General features: G+C 32.7%; 1 protein-coding gene across 2 annotated transcripts in view; it reads right to left on the bottom strand.

Annotated features, from left to right (window-relative positions):
• Positions 1–22,032, bottom strand: part of LOC143249487 (lachesin-like) — a 128,317-nt gene extending 106,285 nt beyond the window's left edge. For both annotated transcript variants that reach the window (XM_076499413.1, XM_076499414.1), the window contains exon 1: positions 21,692–22,032. In XM_076499413.1, coding sequence (XP_076355528.1) covers positions 21,692–21,776 — 85 coding nt within the window. In that variant the 5' untranslated portion in view covers positions 21,777–22,032. The remainder of the gene's footprint in view (positions 1–21,691) is intronic.
• Between the last annotated feature and the right edge of the window lie 478 nt (positions 22,033–22,510).

Below are 22,510 nucleotides of genomic sequence, written 5' to 3'. Positions count from 1 at the left end.
TTAATTACGCATGCGCAACTAAATATTACTTCTTGTATAAAGCCGTTTTTTTGCATATATTATTTTTCACTTACAGTGAAATCTTAGTTAATATTCACACAGAGCATATTTAGGAACCTTTTTTGAAAAATGAGCTTTTTTTTTTAGGTTTCTAATAGAGTGTTAATTTTAGTTTGTTTGTTTTGAATTTCGCGCAAAGCTACTCGCGGGTTATCTGCGCTATCAGTCCCTAATTTAACAGTGTAAGACTAGAGGGAAGGCAGCTAGTCATCACCACCCACCGCCAATTCTTGGGCTACTCTTTTACCAACGAATAGTGGGATAGACCGTCATATAATAACGCCCCCACGACTTAAAGGAAGAGCATGTTTGGTGCGACGGGGATTCGAATCCGCACCCCTCGGAATACGAGTCGAGTACCTTAACCACCTGGACACGCCGGGCCGTTGATTTTATCACTTTGTCTTATTGTTGTTATTTTTGTTGTTGATTTTTTGTTGCTGCAAAAGTGTCTTCTTTTCTCGTCTCATAAGGTTAAACATTAAAAAAAAAATGTATAAACACCTACTTCTTTCACTGCCCAAAAAATAGATCTGTTAGCTTGAACTAAAACATTATTTGAAATACACAGAAACACATATATGTATCCTATCATTCTTTTGAAGAACCGATTATTAAAGATTATTTCAAGAGAACAGAAACACTGCTGCACTGCGTTCAATAATTCACTGCAAAACGCTCATACCAGCTCTTGTTTTCTAACGGACTTGAAACGCTAAAATCTGCAGTTTGAGTCCTTACGGTGGTCAAAGTACAAATAGTCTAGGCTTTGTGGTACAAATATTGTGGAAATATAGACAGTGTTATCTCAGAGCTCAATAAAACTACTGTACCTCAAAAAGTCGGTGTACAGTTGCTTCATGGTTTCTAAACAATTAAAATTAGAATCTTTTAGAAAATATCATAACACTTATAAAAATATATTTTTAGGTTTAACTTTTACAAAACAAATTTTTGTTGCACTTATCATTGATCCTACCTTCTCGTAGTGATTAAATACGCTGTATAAATCGTAACTTATGTTGCTTGAGCAAATAATGTACCTTCAATCCTTGAACAGTTTCAATTCTTATTTACGCAAACAGAAACAGTTATGATATTTGAAACTGAGTGTGGCACTCAACAAGGAGAATCTCTAAGAGGGCTGGAAATATACTTAGGTTCTTTGCTCCGAAGCCTGGAAAAAGCAGAAAAAATAAAACTACCACTCCTTCCCCGGAGCCAACTACACCTCAACAATCCTGTGTACAGGAAACCTGTATGTTTTGAAACATATCTTACTGTTTCATATTCAAGTGAATAATAGATTGTCAAATTTACCACGTTATACGTAAAATGAATATAGGACCCAATTTTTCGTATGTTCGTTCACTTACGCGTAACCTTTCAGTGTATGTTAAATTTTAAAACACTTATTACTTGCAATGTACAACATCTCTAACAACTTATTATTAAGATTCTTTGTAACCATAATTAATCCTAGACTAACTGTGTTCCGTTAGGTTGGGTAAATACATAATTTTATGTTGGATTAAATTTTAGAGTTACCAATCCAACTGTCTTTTGAAGATTTTTGTTTTGTACTACTAAGACTGAGCTATGTACACAGAATAGTGTTGGTCCTATACACACATGCGTACTTCAATTGCCCCCCGCTAGTACAGCGGTATGTCTCCGGATTTACAACGCTAAAATCAGGAGTTCGATTCCCTTCGGTGGGCTGAGCAGATAGTCCGATGTGGCTTTGCTATAAGAAAAACACATAAAACACACACGCACTTCAGTTAAGATCACGGAACTACCAACAACTCCAGTTGCTTGTTCGTTTGTTACACAGTGAGCGACTTGTGTTGTAACCAACCCGGGCTTTAGCGTTATAACCCCTCTGACTTACCACTGAAGGGGAACGAAAGGCTTCGTTTACTTGTTTCCCAAATTAGTTATGTATGGCTGAACAAAGGAGCTCAACTCTTTCAGATGGTACCAAAGCCCAGCATGGTCAGGGAGCTCGATTTGTAATCTAGTCGCGGGTTCGAATCCTCGTCACATCAAACATGCTCGTCCTTTCAGCTGTGGAGGTGTTAAAAAGTGATAGTCAATCCCTCTATTCGTTGTTAAAAGAGTAGCACAAGAGTTGGATGTGGGTGGTGATGACTAGCTGCCTTCCCTCTAGTCTTACACTTAAATTTGAGACGCCTAAAGTAGATAGCCGTCGTGTAACTTTTGGTCGAAATTAAAAACAAACAAACAAACAGCTAGTATTGACTAACAGACTGATTAACCAACCGACTAAAATTACAAGAGCTGTCATATCTCACATGAACGTTTCATAAAACACAAGTTAAAAAATCTTTCTATACAGTCTCCTTCCTACATCATAAAACCTAGAACAAAGTTGACAACAGACTTGAAGTCCCCTGAGAATGGCGGGCAAGTGACTAAAGAAGACTCTGTTCATTCGACACAACAATCTAAAATTCATAGAAACTAAACTAGCTTTAAGTAATCATTAATAGGTTTGTTCTAAAGATAAATACTAATTTTGATATCCTACAGTTACAATGACAGAAGGGTAGATTTGGTATTATGAACATCGCATCTCTTCCCACCTTTTTAGTCTTTTAATTTCATTCCGAGAAATTAAGTTGATATTAATGTCCCAGTTAATTTTCACTTTAAGGTATACGACACAGTAAAATCACCACTCACAACTATTATACAAATTAGTAAAAATTATTCAGCGCATCTAAAAAAATCCATTTCCAAAATACAGAATTAAGTTATTAAATAAATAAATATAAACTATTTTAATCATGTATCAGAAAGCTATGTGAGAACTCCAGCTAATATAAAGTCACTATAAAATGAAATATACAAGAACTATATTTCAACGTTGTTGGGCCTTCGTAAGTATTCCAATGCTACCAAAATTGGGCATGTAAGAGCTCTTTTAAACTCAAAATATTCAAACACTTAGGTCCTAATTTCTTTTTTCAAATTAAGGTATTTAAAATTTCTAAGACTTGAATATTTTTCTTATTTAATGGCATTAGAAAAGAAATGTTTGTTTGCTTTTGAATATTTACGTGGATATCTACGTTAGTCGTCTCTAATTTAGCAATGTAAGAATAGAGGGAAGACAGCTAGTCTTCACCACCCACCACTAACTCTTGGGCTACTCTTTTACCAACGAAAAGGCGAGCATGTTTGGTGTGACGGGGATTCGGACCCTCGAATTACGAGTAGAGCGCCCTCACCACCTGGCCATGCCGAGACACATTAGAGAAGAAAGAAACGTGGATTAACTCGGAGTACCAGGACTTTCCAGGAAGAGATTGAAATATCAGGAACGCAAAGGTCATTGGCAAAATCAGTATATCTTCTCCAAATAACACTACTCATTATAATCGAGAAGAATAACCGCCCGTCTGGAAAGCAACATAAATCACGTGTAATATTCCAAACACATTGTACATTAATTTTAAATTTAGTCCAAACACGTGGTATTTCAGTTAAATATTGAATCCATGTACGTGGTAGTTTAGTTAAACTTTGAATCCAAACACGTGGTAGGTTTGCTTAAAATCTAGTTCAAACATGTAATAGATTAATTTAATATTTAGTTCAAATACGTGATAGGCTAGCTTAGCATTTAGTTCAGACACGTGGTAGATCAACTTAATATTTAGTTCAAACACGTGATAGGTTAAACAGTTTAAATAGTTGATCCCTAGATGCAGCCTTCAGGCCCACTTTGGGAAAAGTAATCACAAACCCGGCTTCAGAATATTCATATTTACTTTACTCTTGAGTCGATTGATTAACTTTTGTTTATAACAGGTAGTACTTTGTTATTAGTTTTGTTCTCGCATATAAAAGCTTTGTTCTTGAATAAAGCTAAAACATATAATAAAAGCATCGTTTTAATACATATTTTAAAAGTAATATATATTTACGTTTCAAGTTTTTTTCATTTTCCTACCACGTTACCGAAAGAAATAATCTTGTCTGAATTTCGAGCTTGTTTCAGGCGTTTCTCGTACTTCTGAATGACTATTTCCTCAGAGTAACAACTCTGATTTTATCACTCGTATATGAAGGAGATATTATAATATTTTCCAGCAGTTTCAGTACTTCCATATACTTCACTAAATGAATGAGCCGAAGACGTAGGAGGAATTTATATTGAATGGCTTTTTGAAAGAGAAATTACTGATTCGCGTGACAAACGACACTTTTTAAAAATACTGTGAAACTGTACTTCGTAGACGACCATCCAATAGTGTCATAGAATTTAAATCATATAGTGTTAATGGCCATCATGAAACGTACAAAAGTGGTTATCTACTTCAAAACTATTTTTTATTGTGAATATTTGTATGACAATACAAAAAGTATATGAAAGAACTGTAGTGAATCATTCATATAATAAGAGCCACTACTAAATGTCATATTGCAAGGTAACTACGTATCATAATAAAATTACCCTCGGTTTAAGAGGAAAATTTTCATGCAATACAATAAGAGCAGGGTTTTAGTAACACGAGTTGTTGATTACTTTTCATGGTGGTTGTCGACTTAATGTCCACCTAAACTGAGACCGTTTTCCATCAAACCGAGAAAGAAAGAGTAGAGAATACATTCTATGTATTTAAAACTATATGTATATAGACAGATATTTAATACAGACGTATGTGTCATTACGAGAAGGAGAAAACATACTACATAACGGGATAACAAGAGATTCAGTTCTCTTCGTTGGATTTCTTACACATTTTTAAAACTACCCACAATGCATATAGTAGAAAACGTGTACAGTGTTAATGAAGTTTTGACAAGCGGCTTATAACTTATATATTGACATTATCCTGAAAATCGTACATAATTTTAATCCTTTAAATACTATTAAATACTTTGTAAATTAAAACGTTAAAGGTAGCATACGATAACCAGTTAAAAAAGCTCCTCACGTATCACAACAAATATTTTTTTGGTTTATGACAATATAGCAGAGTCTTATATAATCTTTTTTTTTTTTTTTGCTTATTCAACAACATCCTACGTCACTACGCAGAGACCCCAGTGGTGCCTCCGATAACTGATTTTTTGTTCTTATGTTTGTTTTTAGCGAAAAATTATACGAAGGGCTATTTGCGGTCTCAATACTGCAAGGAATCAAACCACGTAACGTAAGCGATGAAACACTGGGGGCCTCAGACATTTATAGATATCAACAGAAGCCCCCGAAATGTGGCATGGGAATTTCAGATCCAAGCGTTGACATATACTTCTGATATGCTATGCCAATTCAAACACTTCCTTTATAATAGACGGTACAAACTGGCACATGGCACGTATCTGGTTTTCATAAATTACTTTACTAAATTTAATACCGTAAAAAATTTACCAAAACCACTTAAAACTATTCCGATGTTAAACAAGAAAAGTCAATCTATTAGCTCTTCTTTAAATAAAAATTAACAGCCGTACACTGTTCATTTCTTCACACTCCAGTTGGCTATACATCAAGCAGGATTATTTGTTTTACCCTAGCTATACTTAGACTATGGATAAAAATTAAATCACCATGTGTTTGTTTGATTTCCAGCAAAGCTACCAGAGGACTAGCATTCAACAGTTTTCAAGCGATACACTAAACATTATAAATCACTAACTCTTGTCAGGTCGAATAGTAAGATATGACAGTCACTCAAATACATCCACGGCCAAACTGCAGCATAACTGCTTTTTTGCTTTTTTTTTGTTCTGAAGTTAAGAAACTTGAAACACGAAAACTCAAATCCAATCCAGTCAACTAACCATTGATTCATGCTCGGGTCTTTACCATTATAGTTAGCCTAATAATAAATATTTATTATGATGTTGTTGTTTTGAATTAAGCACAAAGCTACACAATGGGCTATCTGTGCTCTGCTCACCACGGGTATCGAAACCCGGATTTTAGCGTCTAAGTCCACAGACATATCGCTAAGCCACTGGGGGGCATTTCTTATGAATGGCTGACTGCATTTAACAAAATTTATCATTCCCGATATGCTCAATTATTCTGTAACTTTCAATGTGATAAGAGTAAACAAATAATCAGTCAGTGTATTATAACCATGTAGCATTTCATCAGCAAACGATGCATAATAGTTTATGTCCATACTTCTACAAATCTAGTGCTAATATGTCGTACTTTTCTGCGACTGAAAAGTTAATATGTTTCAACTAATTTAATCATCAAATTGCCGGTAGGCGGAGTCGACATGTCGCATCACATTAATTAATTTTTCATCTTTGCTTATCACACCACTTCGCGCAAAGAACAACCAAAAATACTGGGTGGAATTTTTCATTTTCTAAGCAAAACACATTGAGACTGACAGAAGTAATTAGTGGATTTAATTTCAATACTAATAATATTTATATTTACATATTTTGTTCTGAAACTTATATGTCAACAGGGGCGCTGTAATTAAGAAAGACGTGGTACCGGATGGGGTCCAGCGGTAATTCTAGGGTTAAGTCAGTCACATATTTATCATTTCTTTGTAACAATGAGAACGACTTAATCAAAATAGCCTCGCAGGATTTTCGACAAATGCCTCCCACTGTCCAACAAACTACGAAATCAATAACTTAAGAAGCAGTCAGTGAATTCTAACATGAATATTTTGTCTCTGTTTATCAAATTTCTCAGACAAATGAGTAATATTTTCAGATGTCTTTACAGTACCGATTGCACATTCACATTCATGAAACACTGAAATGAAATTAAAAATGATATAACTGGTTGAACTAGATGAATATTATTGTTTTATAAAAGACTATAGAGTAAACCCTTCATTTATGGAAGTGAGTACGGGGTACACAATAACTACATATTCAATATGTATTAATACATACACTTGGTTTATCAATCTCCATGTACATACGCAAGCGCTGAATAGTTGCATCTACAAAGTTACGTATATCGTTGAAAGTGATTGAGTTTTCAATTACAATTATTCTTTTCTTGATACGTTTATAAAAGATGTGGTCTGACATGATGAAATTTGTAAATTTCAAGAATCATTAAAAAGTTCAAGTACTAATATTTTAACGAATCTCTTCAATTATAAAGAATGTTTGATCACCAAAATCTATCTTCTTAGAACGTATCAGTCCGAAATCGTAAAACTTGCGCATACTCACTTGTCATGAGACATATATGCCCCGCCCACAAAACTCTGACCCATAACAACTTATAGTAGATGAAAATAAAAAGAAATAATGAAACGTGAAAAATAGTCAGAGCTAGTATCGAGGAAAGATAAGAAAAACTTAGTCAAGAAGACACAATAGAGAAGAATTAACTTAACACAACTACAAGAGAGATGAAAACAGATTAAGCTGGGAAACATTCATCGATTGGTGAATGCTCAACATGTCGACGTTGTGTTAGACCTTTCCAAATAATAAAGCTCGGTCGTGAAAGAGCTTGGCTTGGTTAATTATTTATGTATGCAGAAACTAAAGCTCACTAGTCCAATTCCTATTAATCGACCCAGATACTAATAGCCCCTTCAAAGGCAGTTATAAACTTAAACAGGACAACTTTGACGTTCAGTTTCAACCTCAGCATTCCTAACAGAAACAGTATATATAACGTCTTTCTCATTCGATTGGCGTGGCTATTCTTTCCTAGGCAAAACGCTGATCAGGTCTTTAATAACAGTTAAATATATTCACCTTTAACTCTTTAAATTTCGTGTCCTCAGTCAATAAAGCTGAGCTTAGGTCGCACATCACATAATGTCTGTCATTAAATTAGGCCCCACCTTTACCGTTTAAGACTTTCAAAATAGCCGCTGTGGATCAGCTTACTCGATCGTAAAAGATACCAGATTAACTATCTAACCCTATTTCACCACGTTTCTACACGGCAGTGTTTTAGGCTGATAGATCACATTATACTGTTTTAAACTTCATAATGTGTCTTTCTTGGAAATCTAAAAAAGACATTCATTAAAGCGTCTACTTTTGCGATACCTTGCATATTAAGTGTTTTACATAAAAATGATCATACATATACATATATGTGGTCATATTTAGAAAAATCGTGAAAATCCCGAACTTGTTGACAAGAAAAAAAAAAACGTTAACTAGAATAATACATATTCTTATTCTTAAAAATGTATTCTTACGGTTTGTTGTGAATTTTGCGAAAAGAAACACAAGAGCTATCTATGCTAGTCGTCTGAAATTTAGCAGTATAAGATTAAATGAAAGGCAGCTAGTCATCACCACCGAACACTAACTCTTGGGCTACTCTTCTACCAACGAATAGTGAGATTGACCGTCACATTATAACGCTTCCACGACTAAAAGGGCGAGCGTATTTAGTGTGATGGGGATTCGAATCCGCCACCCTCGAATTAGGAGTCGAGTACCTTATTCACCTGGCCATGCCTGACCATGTATACGTGTATGCATTTATGGCTCGATTTTTATGTTGGCTTTTGAAGAAAACCTAGGGTATCTTAGGCTCATTTAAGACTAAATATCAAGAAGTCCTATCAATAAAGTTAAGTTCTGAATTAATTATTAACATACAGATAGCTCTATATACAAAAATAAATAGATGAGTTAAGACATTAATGTCTTTTGTGACGTAATTGCTAACTTTTCTTCACGTTTTATTGCAGAGCAAATGATGGTTAAAATCCATTATTAATGTTCGGTTAGTGGCCCGTGTACAGAACAAACTATATGTGGAATTTCCTAGAAAAAGCTGCATAACATGGTTTCGTGCGATAAAAGAATGCGAAACTTTAATTTAGGCAACATAGCACAAAATGTAATCGCCATTACACACCGCAATATGTGCGTACTGTCCAGGGTAAGTGTGTACTTTATTATAATTATTTTTCGTTTATCATAGAGATCAGTAGAAACTTTGTGACTGAAGAGTTTAATAATACCACACATACAAAGCTGGTGTCTTAATTATTTTTCTTTCTGTTTCGTTTCGTCCACCATATACCTTTATATTGATTTTCTTTTTCCCTCACTGTTTCTCCCTTTGTACGTCTAGTTTCCTTCTTCCCTGCTTCCTTACTTCTTATACATCATTGAGTGTTTCGTCCTTTGGGGTGACCAGTTGCATGTAGCAAACTATTTGTCGTTTATTTTTAAAATCGAATATCGGTGTTGGTTTCATAACGTTTTTCATAATATAAAACTTTCAATAGTTTAATATTGTACGATTTAACTAAGATACATCAGCATTGTACTAAATACACATCTTTCATTATTTTAAACTTAGAGAGATCAACATAGTACCAGATACATATCCTTCACTAGTTTAAACTGAAAGACATCAACATTGTACTACATGCACATTCTTCATTAGTTTAATCTAAAAGATATCAACATTGTATCAAATACACATCCTTTACTACTTTAAACTGACAGACATCTACATAGTACCAAATACACATCTTTCATTAATTTAAACTAGAAAGTAGAAATTATTACAGGTAAAATATTTTTTGACTGTTGTGGTGTTGTCACTAAAATTTAATAATGCGAAACTATTTCAACTAATTACATTCCGTCTGTTAATTCTATTTATAACAATCTTAATTACACAACACAAATGTACAATTGCCGTTAGCAACGTTTTTGGTAGCTTAAAATAAAAAGTTTTCTCTAATTCGATTTATAATTTTTTTTTATTTAACCATCCCAGTGGTACAAAAATATATCTTCGGACTTACAAGACTAAAGCCGAGTTTCGATAACCGTGGTGGACACAGCACAGATAATCCAATGTGTAACTTTGTGCTTAACTACAAATAACAATTTGCTTATTTACGCAAAACAACATCAGAATAATAATCATCGTCTGTGTTTTTACGTTTTTATTAAAATTCGTGATGATTTATTACATATCTAAAATATCCATCATCGAAAGATTTACTAAGTTTATGCTAAACAAGTAACACTATATGAATAATTTAAAGAGTCCTTTTATGAAGCCTGTGTACTATAACAACAGAATAATGGGTATTTAAGAAAATTTAAAACTTATTTGGTATGGAAGTTTTAACCTAAAAACACTTTATGCAATACATGAAAGTTGAAACTGGTCAAAACAACCAATAAGAAGTGCTCACGGCCTTAACGTTTAAGTGAAACCTTATTTGGTTCTACTTAATCAAACAACAATAGGATTGTTTCACAGTTATAACACATATTCCACTGTATATCGTCCCTGAAGTCTTGGACTTTCCCATCAGCAGTCTGACACGCTAGCCGCAAATTTACGCCAAGTACAAATATCTTCTGTTTTGTGGAATACTGTCGTATTCGTATTTGAAGAAATTTGCTTGGATAAGTTAATTTTCCTATAACAAGAGGAACAAATATTTTATCATGATGTAAATGTGCTGGCGGAAGGAAGTAGAGCAGTATGTCTGGACAAGAGGTGAAAGAAAGGATTAATTCATAAAAAACTTCACTTGTTAAGGTCTGTAGTCGAAACGTATTCCGGCTTTCTCAGTGCTGAGTATATCATCAGTATTGGATGAGCTTACTCAAACTAAGATGGACTGAAAGGACAACTGTTAAAGGCGAATATTTTCATTGTACGAAACTAAGTCCTAACAAAAAATTTACTCAATCGTATTTAATGTTAGCCAAACACACTGACTTCGCAGAAACCTCAGGCAAGGACTGGCCAAGCATATACGCAAGAAAGGGATTTTCTTGAATTTTCTTAAGTGTTTTTTTACCCAAAGATAATAATGAATATGAAAGAGTAACTAAAGAGCTGAAAAAACATTCTTAGTACGTATTGTGATTTAGATCTAAACCTGTAGAATACAAAAGACAAGATTATATGAAATTAACATTTTTGTGATATGTTTCCTCTCCAACCACATCATTGAATTTGTCATGAAAACACTAGAATATCTGCAAAAACAATATCTTTAAAAAGCACCGTAATAGTCATTATGTTTCCATACATTAAATGCAGTCAAGCGTTGGGATAATGGTAAGTCTACGGATTTGCAACGCTAAAATCAGGGGTTCGATTTCGCCTCGGTGAACACAGTGTATAGCCCGATGTGACTTTGCTACAAGAAAAACACACACACCTTAGTTGCATTTACAAATAATAAAAAACATGTCAGAAAAAATGTTTATGCCACCAAAATAGGCCCGGCATGGCCATCAAGTTAAGGCACACGACTCGTAATCCGAGGATCGCGGGTTCGAGTGCCCGTCACCCTAAACATGCTCGCTCTTTCGGCCATGAGACAGTCAATTCTACTATTCGTTAGTGAAAGAGTAGTCCAAGAGTTGGCGGTGGTGGTGGTGAGTAGCTGCCTTCCCTTTAGTCTTACATTGCTAAATTAGGAACGGGTTGCGCAGATAGCCTTCGTGTGTAGCTTTGCTCGAAATTCAAAACAAACAAACAAACCACCAAACTCACTTTAAAAGTGTGTAAAATAATATTTTTGCTGTTTTTATTATTTATTTAGTCCTATTTTAACTGTTTTAAAATTTTGATGTTCCTATATTCAAGATACCCCTATTTAATTTATTTATACATATGCTAATTTCGAGAGTACAGAGAAAGAGGCTGCTAAAAAACATGTCACAGTGACTGAAAATAATTATTGTATTTGTCACAGAGACCCACAAAAGCTAGATATTATAAGGAAAGCAAAATTAATTTTCGCTCATCATTTCGGATCCGTGTTGTTACACAACAGCAAAAGAAAAGATACTTTATTAATGTAACAATGAATCAACATTTATGAAAACATCAGCTATTTCTGTTTTGTTCCAGAACTTCCAAGTATGTTTAAAGAAACGTATAACCATCATACTATTAACATAAAACATAATACATTTGCTATTTATTTTACGCGTCATTTGATTTAACTTAATGATCGTTTGTTCTAATTTGAAATACAAATGAGCTGATTTAATGTTTTAATGTTAAAAAGGTAGCAATAGTTTGAGGCGGAGGAGGTAAATAGAGAAATACGCGCCTGATTTTTATGTTATTACATTTTCCATAATATTTAAGTGCGAACAATTAAAACTGCGGAATTGCAAGTGTTCGAAAACTGTTCAGTGAAACACGTTAACTCAAAGAGTCTCAATGCTAAGTACTATTGATGTTTACAGTAACCACAATCAGGATACTCGTAAAATACTTAAACCAATCAACAGACAAAAATGGAAAGTCTGGCTGTTCACCGACTCAGATTTAACAAATTAATCGATGATTGTCCAGTTTTAACTATTTATTGATTGAAAACCGAAATGAAAGTACATAAGCCCTGTGCGAACATGTAGCTGCTTTAAAATGATTCGAAATATAAGCTGAAATGAGAAAAGAAATATTTATATGTATTTAGGTAATCTCAGATAACTAATATCTTAATGAATCTATTAAACAACTATAGTATAATCTGTAATGCATTTTAGGAAGAGAAAACAAAAAGAATGTTATACCCTGCTGTCCGGAAATTTGAAAAATCGACTACAATTTTTAAAATTTGAAATGAATTCGATGTCTGGGAACTTTTAATAGACAACTGTTTTAAGTTATTAAAAGAGAAAAAAATCTGATACTTGCATATTGGCATACATAAATAATTCTATGATTAGGCTCAATGTTAATTGTGTTTGTCATGTTGATAACTCTACACTAAGACCTTTTCATTCGTTCGAATTTAAACACCTTTATCTTATGGTGTTTTTCTGTTTCTGATTTTACCTTTTTCGCTAAATTATCAAATAATTTGTACGTGGTATAACGTACATCATAGTTCATGCCATAAATTTACGAAATATCAGATTAGGTAATATTAACATATACAAAGGACCCGGGCGTAACCTGATGGTTAAAGTCCATGATTTTTTTTATTCGCAATCCGTTTCTGAAGAAAAAAGTTCCTTGCAGCTTGAGGCTGTGTGCGCGATAAAATAGTGACTGTCAAATCCCACTAATTCTTTAGAGAAGAGTAGCACAAGAGATTGTGATAGGTGAGTGATATTGACTTTATGTCTTCCTTATGATTTGTAAATTAGTTGTTATGAAGCACAGATACCCTTGTGCTGATTAGCGCAAAACTCTGAAACAAACAAACTTCGTATAGAAATGCATTAATTAAGGTAAAAATATTTGGGTTGCATCTATCCGTAATGTTCTAAGAAACTACAGGTAAGTAAGAAACTGCATAAATTAGATTGAAAACATATAATACAACTTGTGTTTCGTACGATTAGCTCAGCTATCAAAACAAAAAAGTTCGAAAAGTTACTCTCATTAATCAGTTATTTATTATCCATGTTATCAAAATAAAAAATGCAGTAGTGCGCCCCCTTACGAATAAATTTAATTAAATAAAATGTGCACGTGACATAGACTGCCCAACTGTAGTCAGTAGTATATATTTATTTTAACTCTAAAAGACTTAAGAAATGTATCAGTCACATATAATTTATCGGTGAAACTGTCAGTTTCTCACTTTAATTCTCAGATAAACCAGAGAAATGAACACTGTAATATTCATGTGTATATCTACACAGTAGACTTGTCTTAAAGTTATGTATTTAAAACGGATTTCAAGAAGTGTTTATTTGAATTGAACTAAGGATACAACAAAACGTTTCTCTATTCTCTTCTGCTGAAATTCTATAATAAAACACGCGCACTTCTTCCAAGTAAATTTATAGGAAATTGTTTGGTGTATTTTATACAGGCGGTTGCTCGCTAGTTTCGAATTTTCTTTCCTCGTTCTTTCAAAGTGTACAGAGTTTTCTCTGATTTCTATTAGTTTGTTAGATAAAGTCAAATTCGGATGGAAAAGCACGTGTAAGAATAACGTCAGAGCTGTGCGATAAAATGTCATTGTTTTCCTGAATGTCGTATGTCCTGTGCTCGAAAAACACGAAACCATCAAGTTTAGTTACAAGAAATAACCGACGCAAATTAAGATTTCGTAATAAAACACCCTGTTCTGTTAGCATTTCTCAAGGGTGGACAGAAATGAAAAATAAAAATACTTAGCGTATAATATTAAGCCAACTTTATGAATTTCTAAAATGTGTTAAGGATTTTCAGTGTAACAGGATTATCTTAAGACGATTACGAATCACACTATTAAACTTTATTAAACTGACGACTGATTCAACCACTACTATATCTACATTGGTATCAGATCTACTCATCAATTTTAATAACAGAACTCTATAAAGATTATATTGAAAGTATTAAATCTTAATAATAAGAGAGTCTATCCAACCAAAAATTTATATTTCTCGATAAAAACATTCATAAAATAATATTTTATGCAATCTATGGAAATAACGGAAAAAAAGGCATAGAAAAAAGATTCTTTCAGAAACCAATTTTATGCTTCGTGAATTCATTGAAATTATCGATATGTACAGTGAATTCCAGCACTTAATTCATTCTGGTTCTATTTCAATGTTTTTAATTTCCTGTGTGATTTGTTTACATTTCATGATATACGAGAGAAAAATTACCTAGAAGTCTTGGATATGACTCACCATTTTCACTTAGTGTTATATTTATAAATTTAAAACTTTAAAACAATTCCCAGAAGCGTAACAAATAAAAATTCAAAAGCATGGCAACTACGTAAAGAAAATATGAAACGATTGCTTGAGAACGAGGCTACACGAATAAAAACAAGACAGTGAAATCTATTGACTTCTTAAATTGTTACAAAAAACTAAGATTTCATATATAATTCTCAACGTACCCAATTCTTTAACTACACTTCAATGTCTACACAATTCATGAATAACTATCATGAGAAAGAACTAAGTAATTTAACTCATCTACATTTCAAAACCCAGTGAAAACGTTTGACAAGTATTTTGACAATTCATCAAATTATTGTACCTAAAATTCAGATTAAGTTATTAATTTATTAATTATGTCAGTCCCTTCAGCATTCAATCCGACAGACATCATACAGAAATAAGAATAAAACATTATACATATAGAGTATATTTTTCATTGGACTATGTTAATCCTATTGCACTTAACATGGAGAGCAGTTCCAAAGAGAAGGAACAAGATGTGTTTTTTTTACTAAACTTCTAAGTTTTACTTATCCATGTAAAATTTAAGGCGAGGCTTAGATAAAGAACGTTATCCACTGATCTATTTATGTGCTTGGAAACACACTATATCATAGATAATACATATTACTTTTCTCTCTAGCTGTAAATCACTAATGTATCTGAAAGTAATATTAAATTCAGCAGTTTGCTAATGGGTAATTATAAGTACGCATTCAAAATAATAAAAAAATTACTTTTGCAGAAATAATAATAGTAAGATTTTATAGAAATACTAAAAATTTGCTCCAAGGTTGTCTTCGCACAAAATATCATTTGTAAATTAGCTACGTTTGTCCTGCAAATGTCCGCACTGTTTATTAACAGGGATCACTATAAAAACAAACTTTGCTGATTGACCGAATTCGAAAATGCATCCGAAACTTGACTGATATACGAAATGAAATAAGCAGTCACTTTTCCTGAACAAGAAATATCTATACAGTGAAGAAATTTAACAACATTGAGATACAACACTGCATATGAAGTAGAAACATTTCACGAATAACAGGCTGTTAAACCCAATCCTGAACATTCCAGCCCAAGACCAACATTATCATTTACAAACCAAAAGCTATAGTTCGAAATAGTACACCATGAAACAAAACGCATATTAAAGTTGGGACCATTCCCTCATGCGGGTAACAAACTGAAAAACGGGAATCTGAAGTTGAACAAAACTGACAAGTTTTCAGTCAACCATGAAATAAACATTTGTTTTCGTGAGAATCTTCAACGAAAATGATAAAATATCAGAAATCCTTTTGAAACCACAAACCTATAGACCACCTGATCTACATCCAATGAATTTACTCTGCGTACAAGTGTGCTCGAAAGTAATAGGTTTGAGACATTTGCTACGTTATAGAAAGTTGCACGAAAGGTGTGGAATAATAGTGACATGGCTATTATGTAAAGAAGTCTGATCTCAAAAACACAGCGATAAAGCTATTGTGAAAGACGGGATATAAACAGTTGATGACCAATGAGAAAGGGTGTAGTCTTCAGCAAAGTATGTCAATCTTAAAATACTTTCCAAAAATATAAATTATCTTACGTATGTTCTGTTGACGTCCAAAAGGTTAAGATACTACAAGACTATTTTGAAAAAACAAAGACTTTATATCCTGTAGAGAAACAATATTAGATTACAGCTTGTTTTTAAATCCAAAATCTGTCATTGATAAATATGTATATATATATATATATATATATATGGAAATAAGCTGTTCAGTATCCATTCACAGAAATTAATTACTCTGAAAATAAGGTTGATTATTAACCTTATTACGTAAAAATAAAACTACCAAATAGTATTTATAAAATGTTTCTGAAAACATTAGGAGAAATACAAAAATATAACTTATAAAATATTAAAAAGATCATTTACTTCGTTCTTAAAGTTATCAATTATTCAATCTCGAGCCTTTTAGTCGCGCCACTAAATCGCGTAATTTTTTTAATGTTTCAGTATCTTGATCGAAAAAGAATTATAAATAAAGGTTTAGTTTTCAAAAGGTAGACTACCGTCCAACTTTTATTATACAAGATCTATACATACGTAATTGTGTATGTGTTTCTTTATATATATGCAGGTGTGTATATATATATATATATATATATAAGTATGTGTATTTATATTCTGCTTTATATATATATATTATTGAAATTAAATAACTTACATTCAAATGAAGCTAAATGAATAATCAAAATCATGAACAAGGGCTGAGTTAAAAACTGAAAATCTCAACGTCTGATTAATTATATTATAACCATAAATTTTCAAACCATAAACAAAACTCATTAACATGAAATGAAATACGCTGCATATTAAAAAAAAAGGGATTATGAAATGTATCCAAGGTTTTGGAGGTGACTGAAGAAGTAGGACCCACATTGCATTGGGATACACCGTCTATCAGTCTTAATCTCAAATTCGCTAGTCTCACATAAGAAAATTAGAAATTAAGAGATTGAGATGTGGGTGCTCAAGGCTACATCCCACATCTATATCACCCTTCACTGCCTGCACACAATTGTGGGAAGGTGACTGCTCTCCCAAGTTAAAATAAGAATAATAAAAAGGAAAAGATAAACATAAAAAGATGTAAAATAAAAAAATAAATGAATAAAAAATCGAAAATTTGGCTTTACAAATTTATGGTTATAACATATATATCTATTTAATATCAATACTGAATATTTAAGTAAAATAAAACAAAATCAAAAGAAAAGACTGAGTTAGAAACAGCAATTCAAACTTTTGACTAATGATAATTTGTTACAAACAAAAAAAACCAAACAAAAATCAAAAATGCTGCACTAATCTAAAGAATTTCCAGGGTACAGGCTACAATGTGGGATATAAAATTCATTCTAGATTTTGAAGGTGGCTGAGGAAGTGGGACCCACATTGCAGTGGGGATACACCGGCTACAAGTCTTAACCTCCATTCTCCGATCTATCGGAAAATGATGAAAAATAATTAAATAATCAAAGGAATAGAAATAGAAGTTAAGAGAGTGAGATGTGTTTGCTCAAGCCTACAATGTTCCCATCTATATCACCCTTCACTACCTAGATACAGTTGTGAGAAGGTGACTGCTCTTCAAAGTAAAGAAGAAGAAAATAAATAAATAATAAAATAATAATAAGGTATTACCACTTGGGGGGGGAAGTAAGTTAAATAAATTTGCTTCCTGAAGTTGGCATTCCAATCTCCATTATGATGGTAAGCCATTAATTAGTAGCCCAGAAGACAAATTATACTAGTATAAAGGGTCTCAACCAGTTATCTAAACCAACTGGTATAACTCTCAACCACCACCCATTACTTCCACTGTAAGTACCAATTTTCAAACTCTAAACAAGGCTACATATACGATAAGGTGTTCATCCACATAAGGTAGTACCAGGTTGTTTAAATGAGCTTATTAAGAACTAAAAGTAGTTATTAGAAACTTTCAGTCAAATCTCCTTAATTTTTACTTCTCTATATTTATTTAATACATTCTTGTATTTATTACGGAATATTTTAATAATTTTATTTAGAGTTTTGTATTAAATCCATTAAATATTATTTTTTATCAGTATTTCAACATTAGTAATAAAATATTGTAATGTGGGTCCTACTTCCGCAGTCACCCCCAAAACCTAGGGTACATTTTATACCTAACATTATACGCAAAAACATTTGCGCAAAAAAAGGCTAGAAACCAACCAAACATTTCTGGATAACAAATGGGCATTTTCCTCTAAAGTTATATTTTACCAAAGTGGCGTGCATGTAATCCTTATATTACTATTCACAATTAATATCTTCTACTTTTGAAATTATAAAAGAACTAAGTTAATTTATCATGTTAACATTAGCAACTAAATAATTTTATAAGTTTAGCATCTGAATAAAAATATTTCTAATTTTTTTTAGTCTAACAAAACTGTCAAGAGATTTGCACTAAAAACATGTCTATTTTATAAAGTTACATGTGCAATTAAAAAGTGAAGTGGTTTTCTCTTTCACATATAAAGAAATGTCACACTTACTTAAACACAAGAAAAAATAATTCCAGTAAAGGTATAATTTTATTCAACTCGCTCATTGCTCTACTGTTTTGTCTCAATTATCAAAACATTAAACATCTTAAAACAGTTTGATCGTGAGGTTTTGCCTTAAATCGTAAAATATTCGCGTACTAGATTAATATGTGTATATACATTTTAGTGACATATCCAGAAATTACTGTATACTATGTTTATACCTGAAATGTCAAGAAACAGCATACTATGATACCGTTTTTAACATACTGATTACCTATGATAACACTAAGCTATAATTTTTAACATACTGATTATCCATGGTAACAGTTAGATATCGCTCTTAACATACCGATTACCTATGGTAATAGTTAGATATCGCTCTTAACATTTTGATTACCTATGATAACAGTTAGATATCGCTCTTAACATACTGATTACCTATGGTAATAGTTAGATATCGCTCTTAACATACTGATTACCTATGGCAACAGTTAGATATCGCTCTTAACATACTGATTACCTATGGTAGCAGTTAGATATCGTTTTTAACATACTGATTACCCATGATAACACTTAGATATCGCTCTTAACATACTGATTACCCATGGTAACAGTTAGATATCGCTCTTAACATACTGATTACCCATGATAACACTTATATATCGCTTTTAACATACTAATTACCTATGGTAACAGTTAAATATCGCTCTTAACATACTGATTACCCATGATAGCACTTAGATATCGTTCTTAACATACTGATTACCCATGATAACACTTAGATATCGCTCTTAACATACTGATTACCCATGGTAACAGTTAAATATCGCTCTTAACATACTGATTACCTATGGTAACAGTTAGATATCGCTCTTAACATACTGATTACGCATGATAACACTTAGATGTCGCTCTTAACATACTGATTACCCATGATAACACTTAGATATCGTTTTTAACATACTGATTACCCATGGTAACACTTAGATATCTTTCTTAACATACTGATTACCTATAATAACAGGTAGATATCTTTCTTAACATACTGATTACCTATGATAACACTAAAATATGGTTTTTAACATACTGATTATCTATGATAACACTAAAATATTATTATTAACATACTGACTACCTATGATAACATTTGCCCGAACTATATGTGAACTTTAGATCTCAGTAGAGATTAGAATCAATATCTGGTCAATTCAACGTTACAAGTGAAAGCACTTTGTTGAACACAGTAGTTTATATGTTAGTGGTCGTATGAATCCGCGGTCATCTTCATATCTTCTACGATCAATTGCTACGCGTTTGCAGCTAAGTCTATAAACACGTAAGATAAATTAATAATCACCCAGTCTTTGAAGCTAGTTAGACAAATATCTATTAGCTTAGTAAGTACGTTTACTTCAATTATCTTAGGAACATTAGTTACAACGATTTCTACACCATATACCTAACATTTCTGAAATGTACGCCTTCTTAAAGGTAAAGAGCAGTGAAATAGTAGTTGGTAATTTACTATTTCTAACTCACACCCCAAACACACACGCAAGAGCGCTTTGTTTGCCACAGGACAGAATTAAATATTCTTATGGTTATTAGCACGTATTAAGAGGTCACGAAAATTACGTGTGTGCTACATAGTCACGCTTTCCATACTTAAATGTCTTCAATTAAACGAAAAATTATAAATAACGGACTCCGTACACAGCGAGCGCTATTTACGCAAAGCAATAACCGTCCCACGGGAATTAAATATCCCACTCGTTTACGTCTTTGCCCTAGCTGGTATGTTTCTTTATAGTGATATTCATAATTAAAGCACGAAAATAAATTAATAAGCGTCTCGTTTGGCTCTTGATAAAGTTGACAACATCACGCCATGTTTAGGACAGGGGTAGTTTTCGAACAGTGATTAAAATGATGTATATTGTATGTCGCTCACCAGTTAAACAATAATTTACAAACTCCTATTATAAGTGATTTCATAACTTAAGAACTGTGAATTTACGCAAATTTCTGTAATTTCGCTTTTATTTTAATAAATAAATAATTACCTCAAGATTTAATGAAACACAACCGTTGTATAAAAAGAGGCAAACCCAAGGTATTGTCACCACTACTTGGCTAAGTGAATGTTTTAGTTTTTTAAAAAATCAAGATATAGAAATTATATAAACTTCTAGTACAATCAAAAGTGTGAGCAATAATTGTGGGTAATAATGAATTTAAATTCAATCCAACATAGAATGTTTTTCAAAACATTTCATTATCGATAACATTGATGTGAAGCACGTAACTTATTTAACTATCTAACTAATCCTGAACTGAATCCAGAAGTTAAGAGGCAAAGTGCTGGAGCAGTGTGAAATATATCCAGACGTAGAATGTATGTTGTATTTTTTAGGATATGCACACAAAACTACACATCCCTCGCTCTGATCTCAAAGACTTGATAAACTAGTTGAAAGGCAACTAGTCAATAGCACTCACCGTCATCTCTTCGGCTACTCTTATCGAATGAGTAATTTCACCGTGACTAGCGAAATATAATGCAATTTTGCTGCAACGGATTATGAACCATAGACCCTCGAACACCTAGTACGGCACGCATAATAAATGCTATCCAAGTCTTTCACGTCTTGAATAATTTTGGATGGTTAAATCCCACTCTAAGAATAGTTTAAAATGGTTTAATCATTTTCGTTATAATGTTTGAGTTTTATAATTAAAGTTATAAAATATGTTTGACTATTCATCAAAGTTCGTATTAATTTACTTTTAAAACATCTCACTCCTTCAGGTTTAAAGCATATAAAAATCATTTTTGGGTTGTGGTTAAAATAACTCTTCTCTTTCCTTTGATTCGATCAAAATTAGTTTCTAAAATAATATTAGTTATAAACATACAACTGTTTCCTACCTCGAATATGTTTTTGAACTACTGTTCCGAAGATGAGAAGTAAATAACACGTAACAATGTTCAGATACGAAAACAGTCGTCCCATCTTCACGTTAAATAAAGAAAAATTTAATCTCAGATCAGAAAACTATAACGATTTCCCCGCTGACGATATCCAAGTCTCTTTTCTAATGTTGAAGGTCGTGAGTTACTTTCCACTCTACTGTTCCAATCACTTTGGATCTACCAGCGAGTCCGTGTTCCCTCTGCATGCTCTCCTTTTTACAGTGAGAAGGCTGCATGAAACTTCTCTTTATATACTTACTAGTAAGACAAAGTCTTCTGAGGCGTTGAGGACGCAGCAGGGCTGGTAATGCGAATGTAGACTTCGTGGCTATATGCTACCACATGTCGCGTGGGCTCTTATTGCGCCCCCTATCGTGCCTTGAGAACCGATACGTCAAAGCTACGCTCTTTATTGATGCGTCAATAATTCGGATTATCTTAAAATTACATTCTTGTTAAATTCTTGAAAAAAAATTGGAACTGGTGTTTAAAACATGGCTCACGTTAAATTATTTCTTGTAGTAATCATGCTGTATTTTCTTCGATATGTTAATAAGATCAAGAAAGATTCGAGTGGAAAGCAGAAACATGTTTCATGTTTTCTCATTACTTTTGCACAGTTAGTTCATTAGATATTTCGGTTTATACTACGTTTACAACTCCTAAAATTCTACTAAAACTGTTTATCTTTCGTATTTTTTTAGAAGTTGCCAATTTTGAAACCCTCTGTGAATGCCAGCTGATCTTGACATCTGACGAAATATAATCCGTTTA

The sequence above is a fragment of the Tachypleus tridentatus genome, chromosome 4 (assembly GCF_004210375.1).
Source record: "Tachypleus tridentatus isolate NWPU-2018 chromosome 4, ASM421037v1, whole genome shotgun sequence".
Lineage (NCBI taxonomy): Eukaryota > Metazoa > Arthropoda > Merostomata > Xiphosura > Limulidae > Tachypleus > Tachypleus tridentatus.
This window is presented reverse-complemented; position numbering and strand designations above follow the sequence as displayed.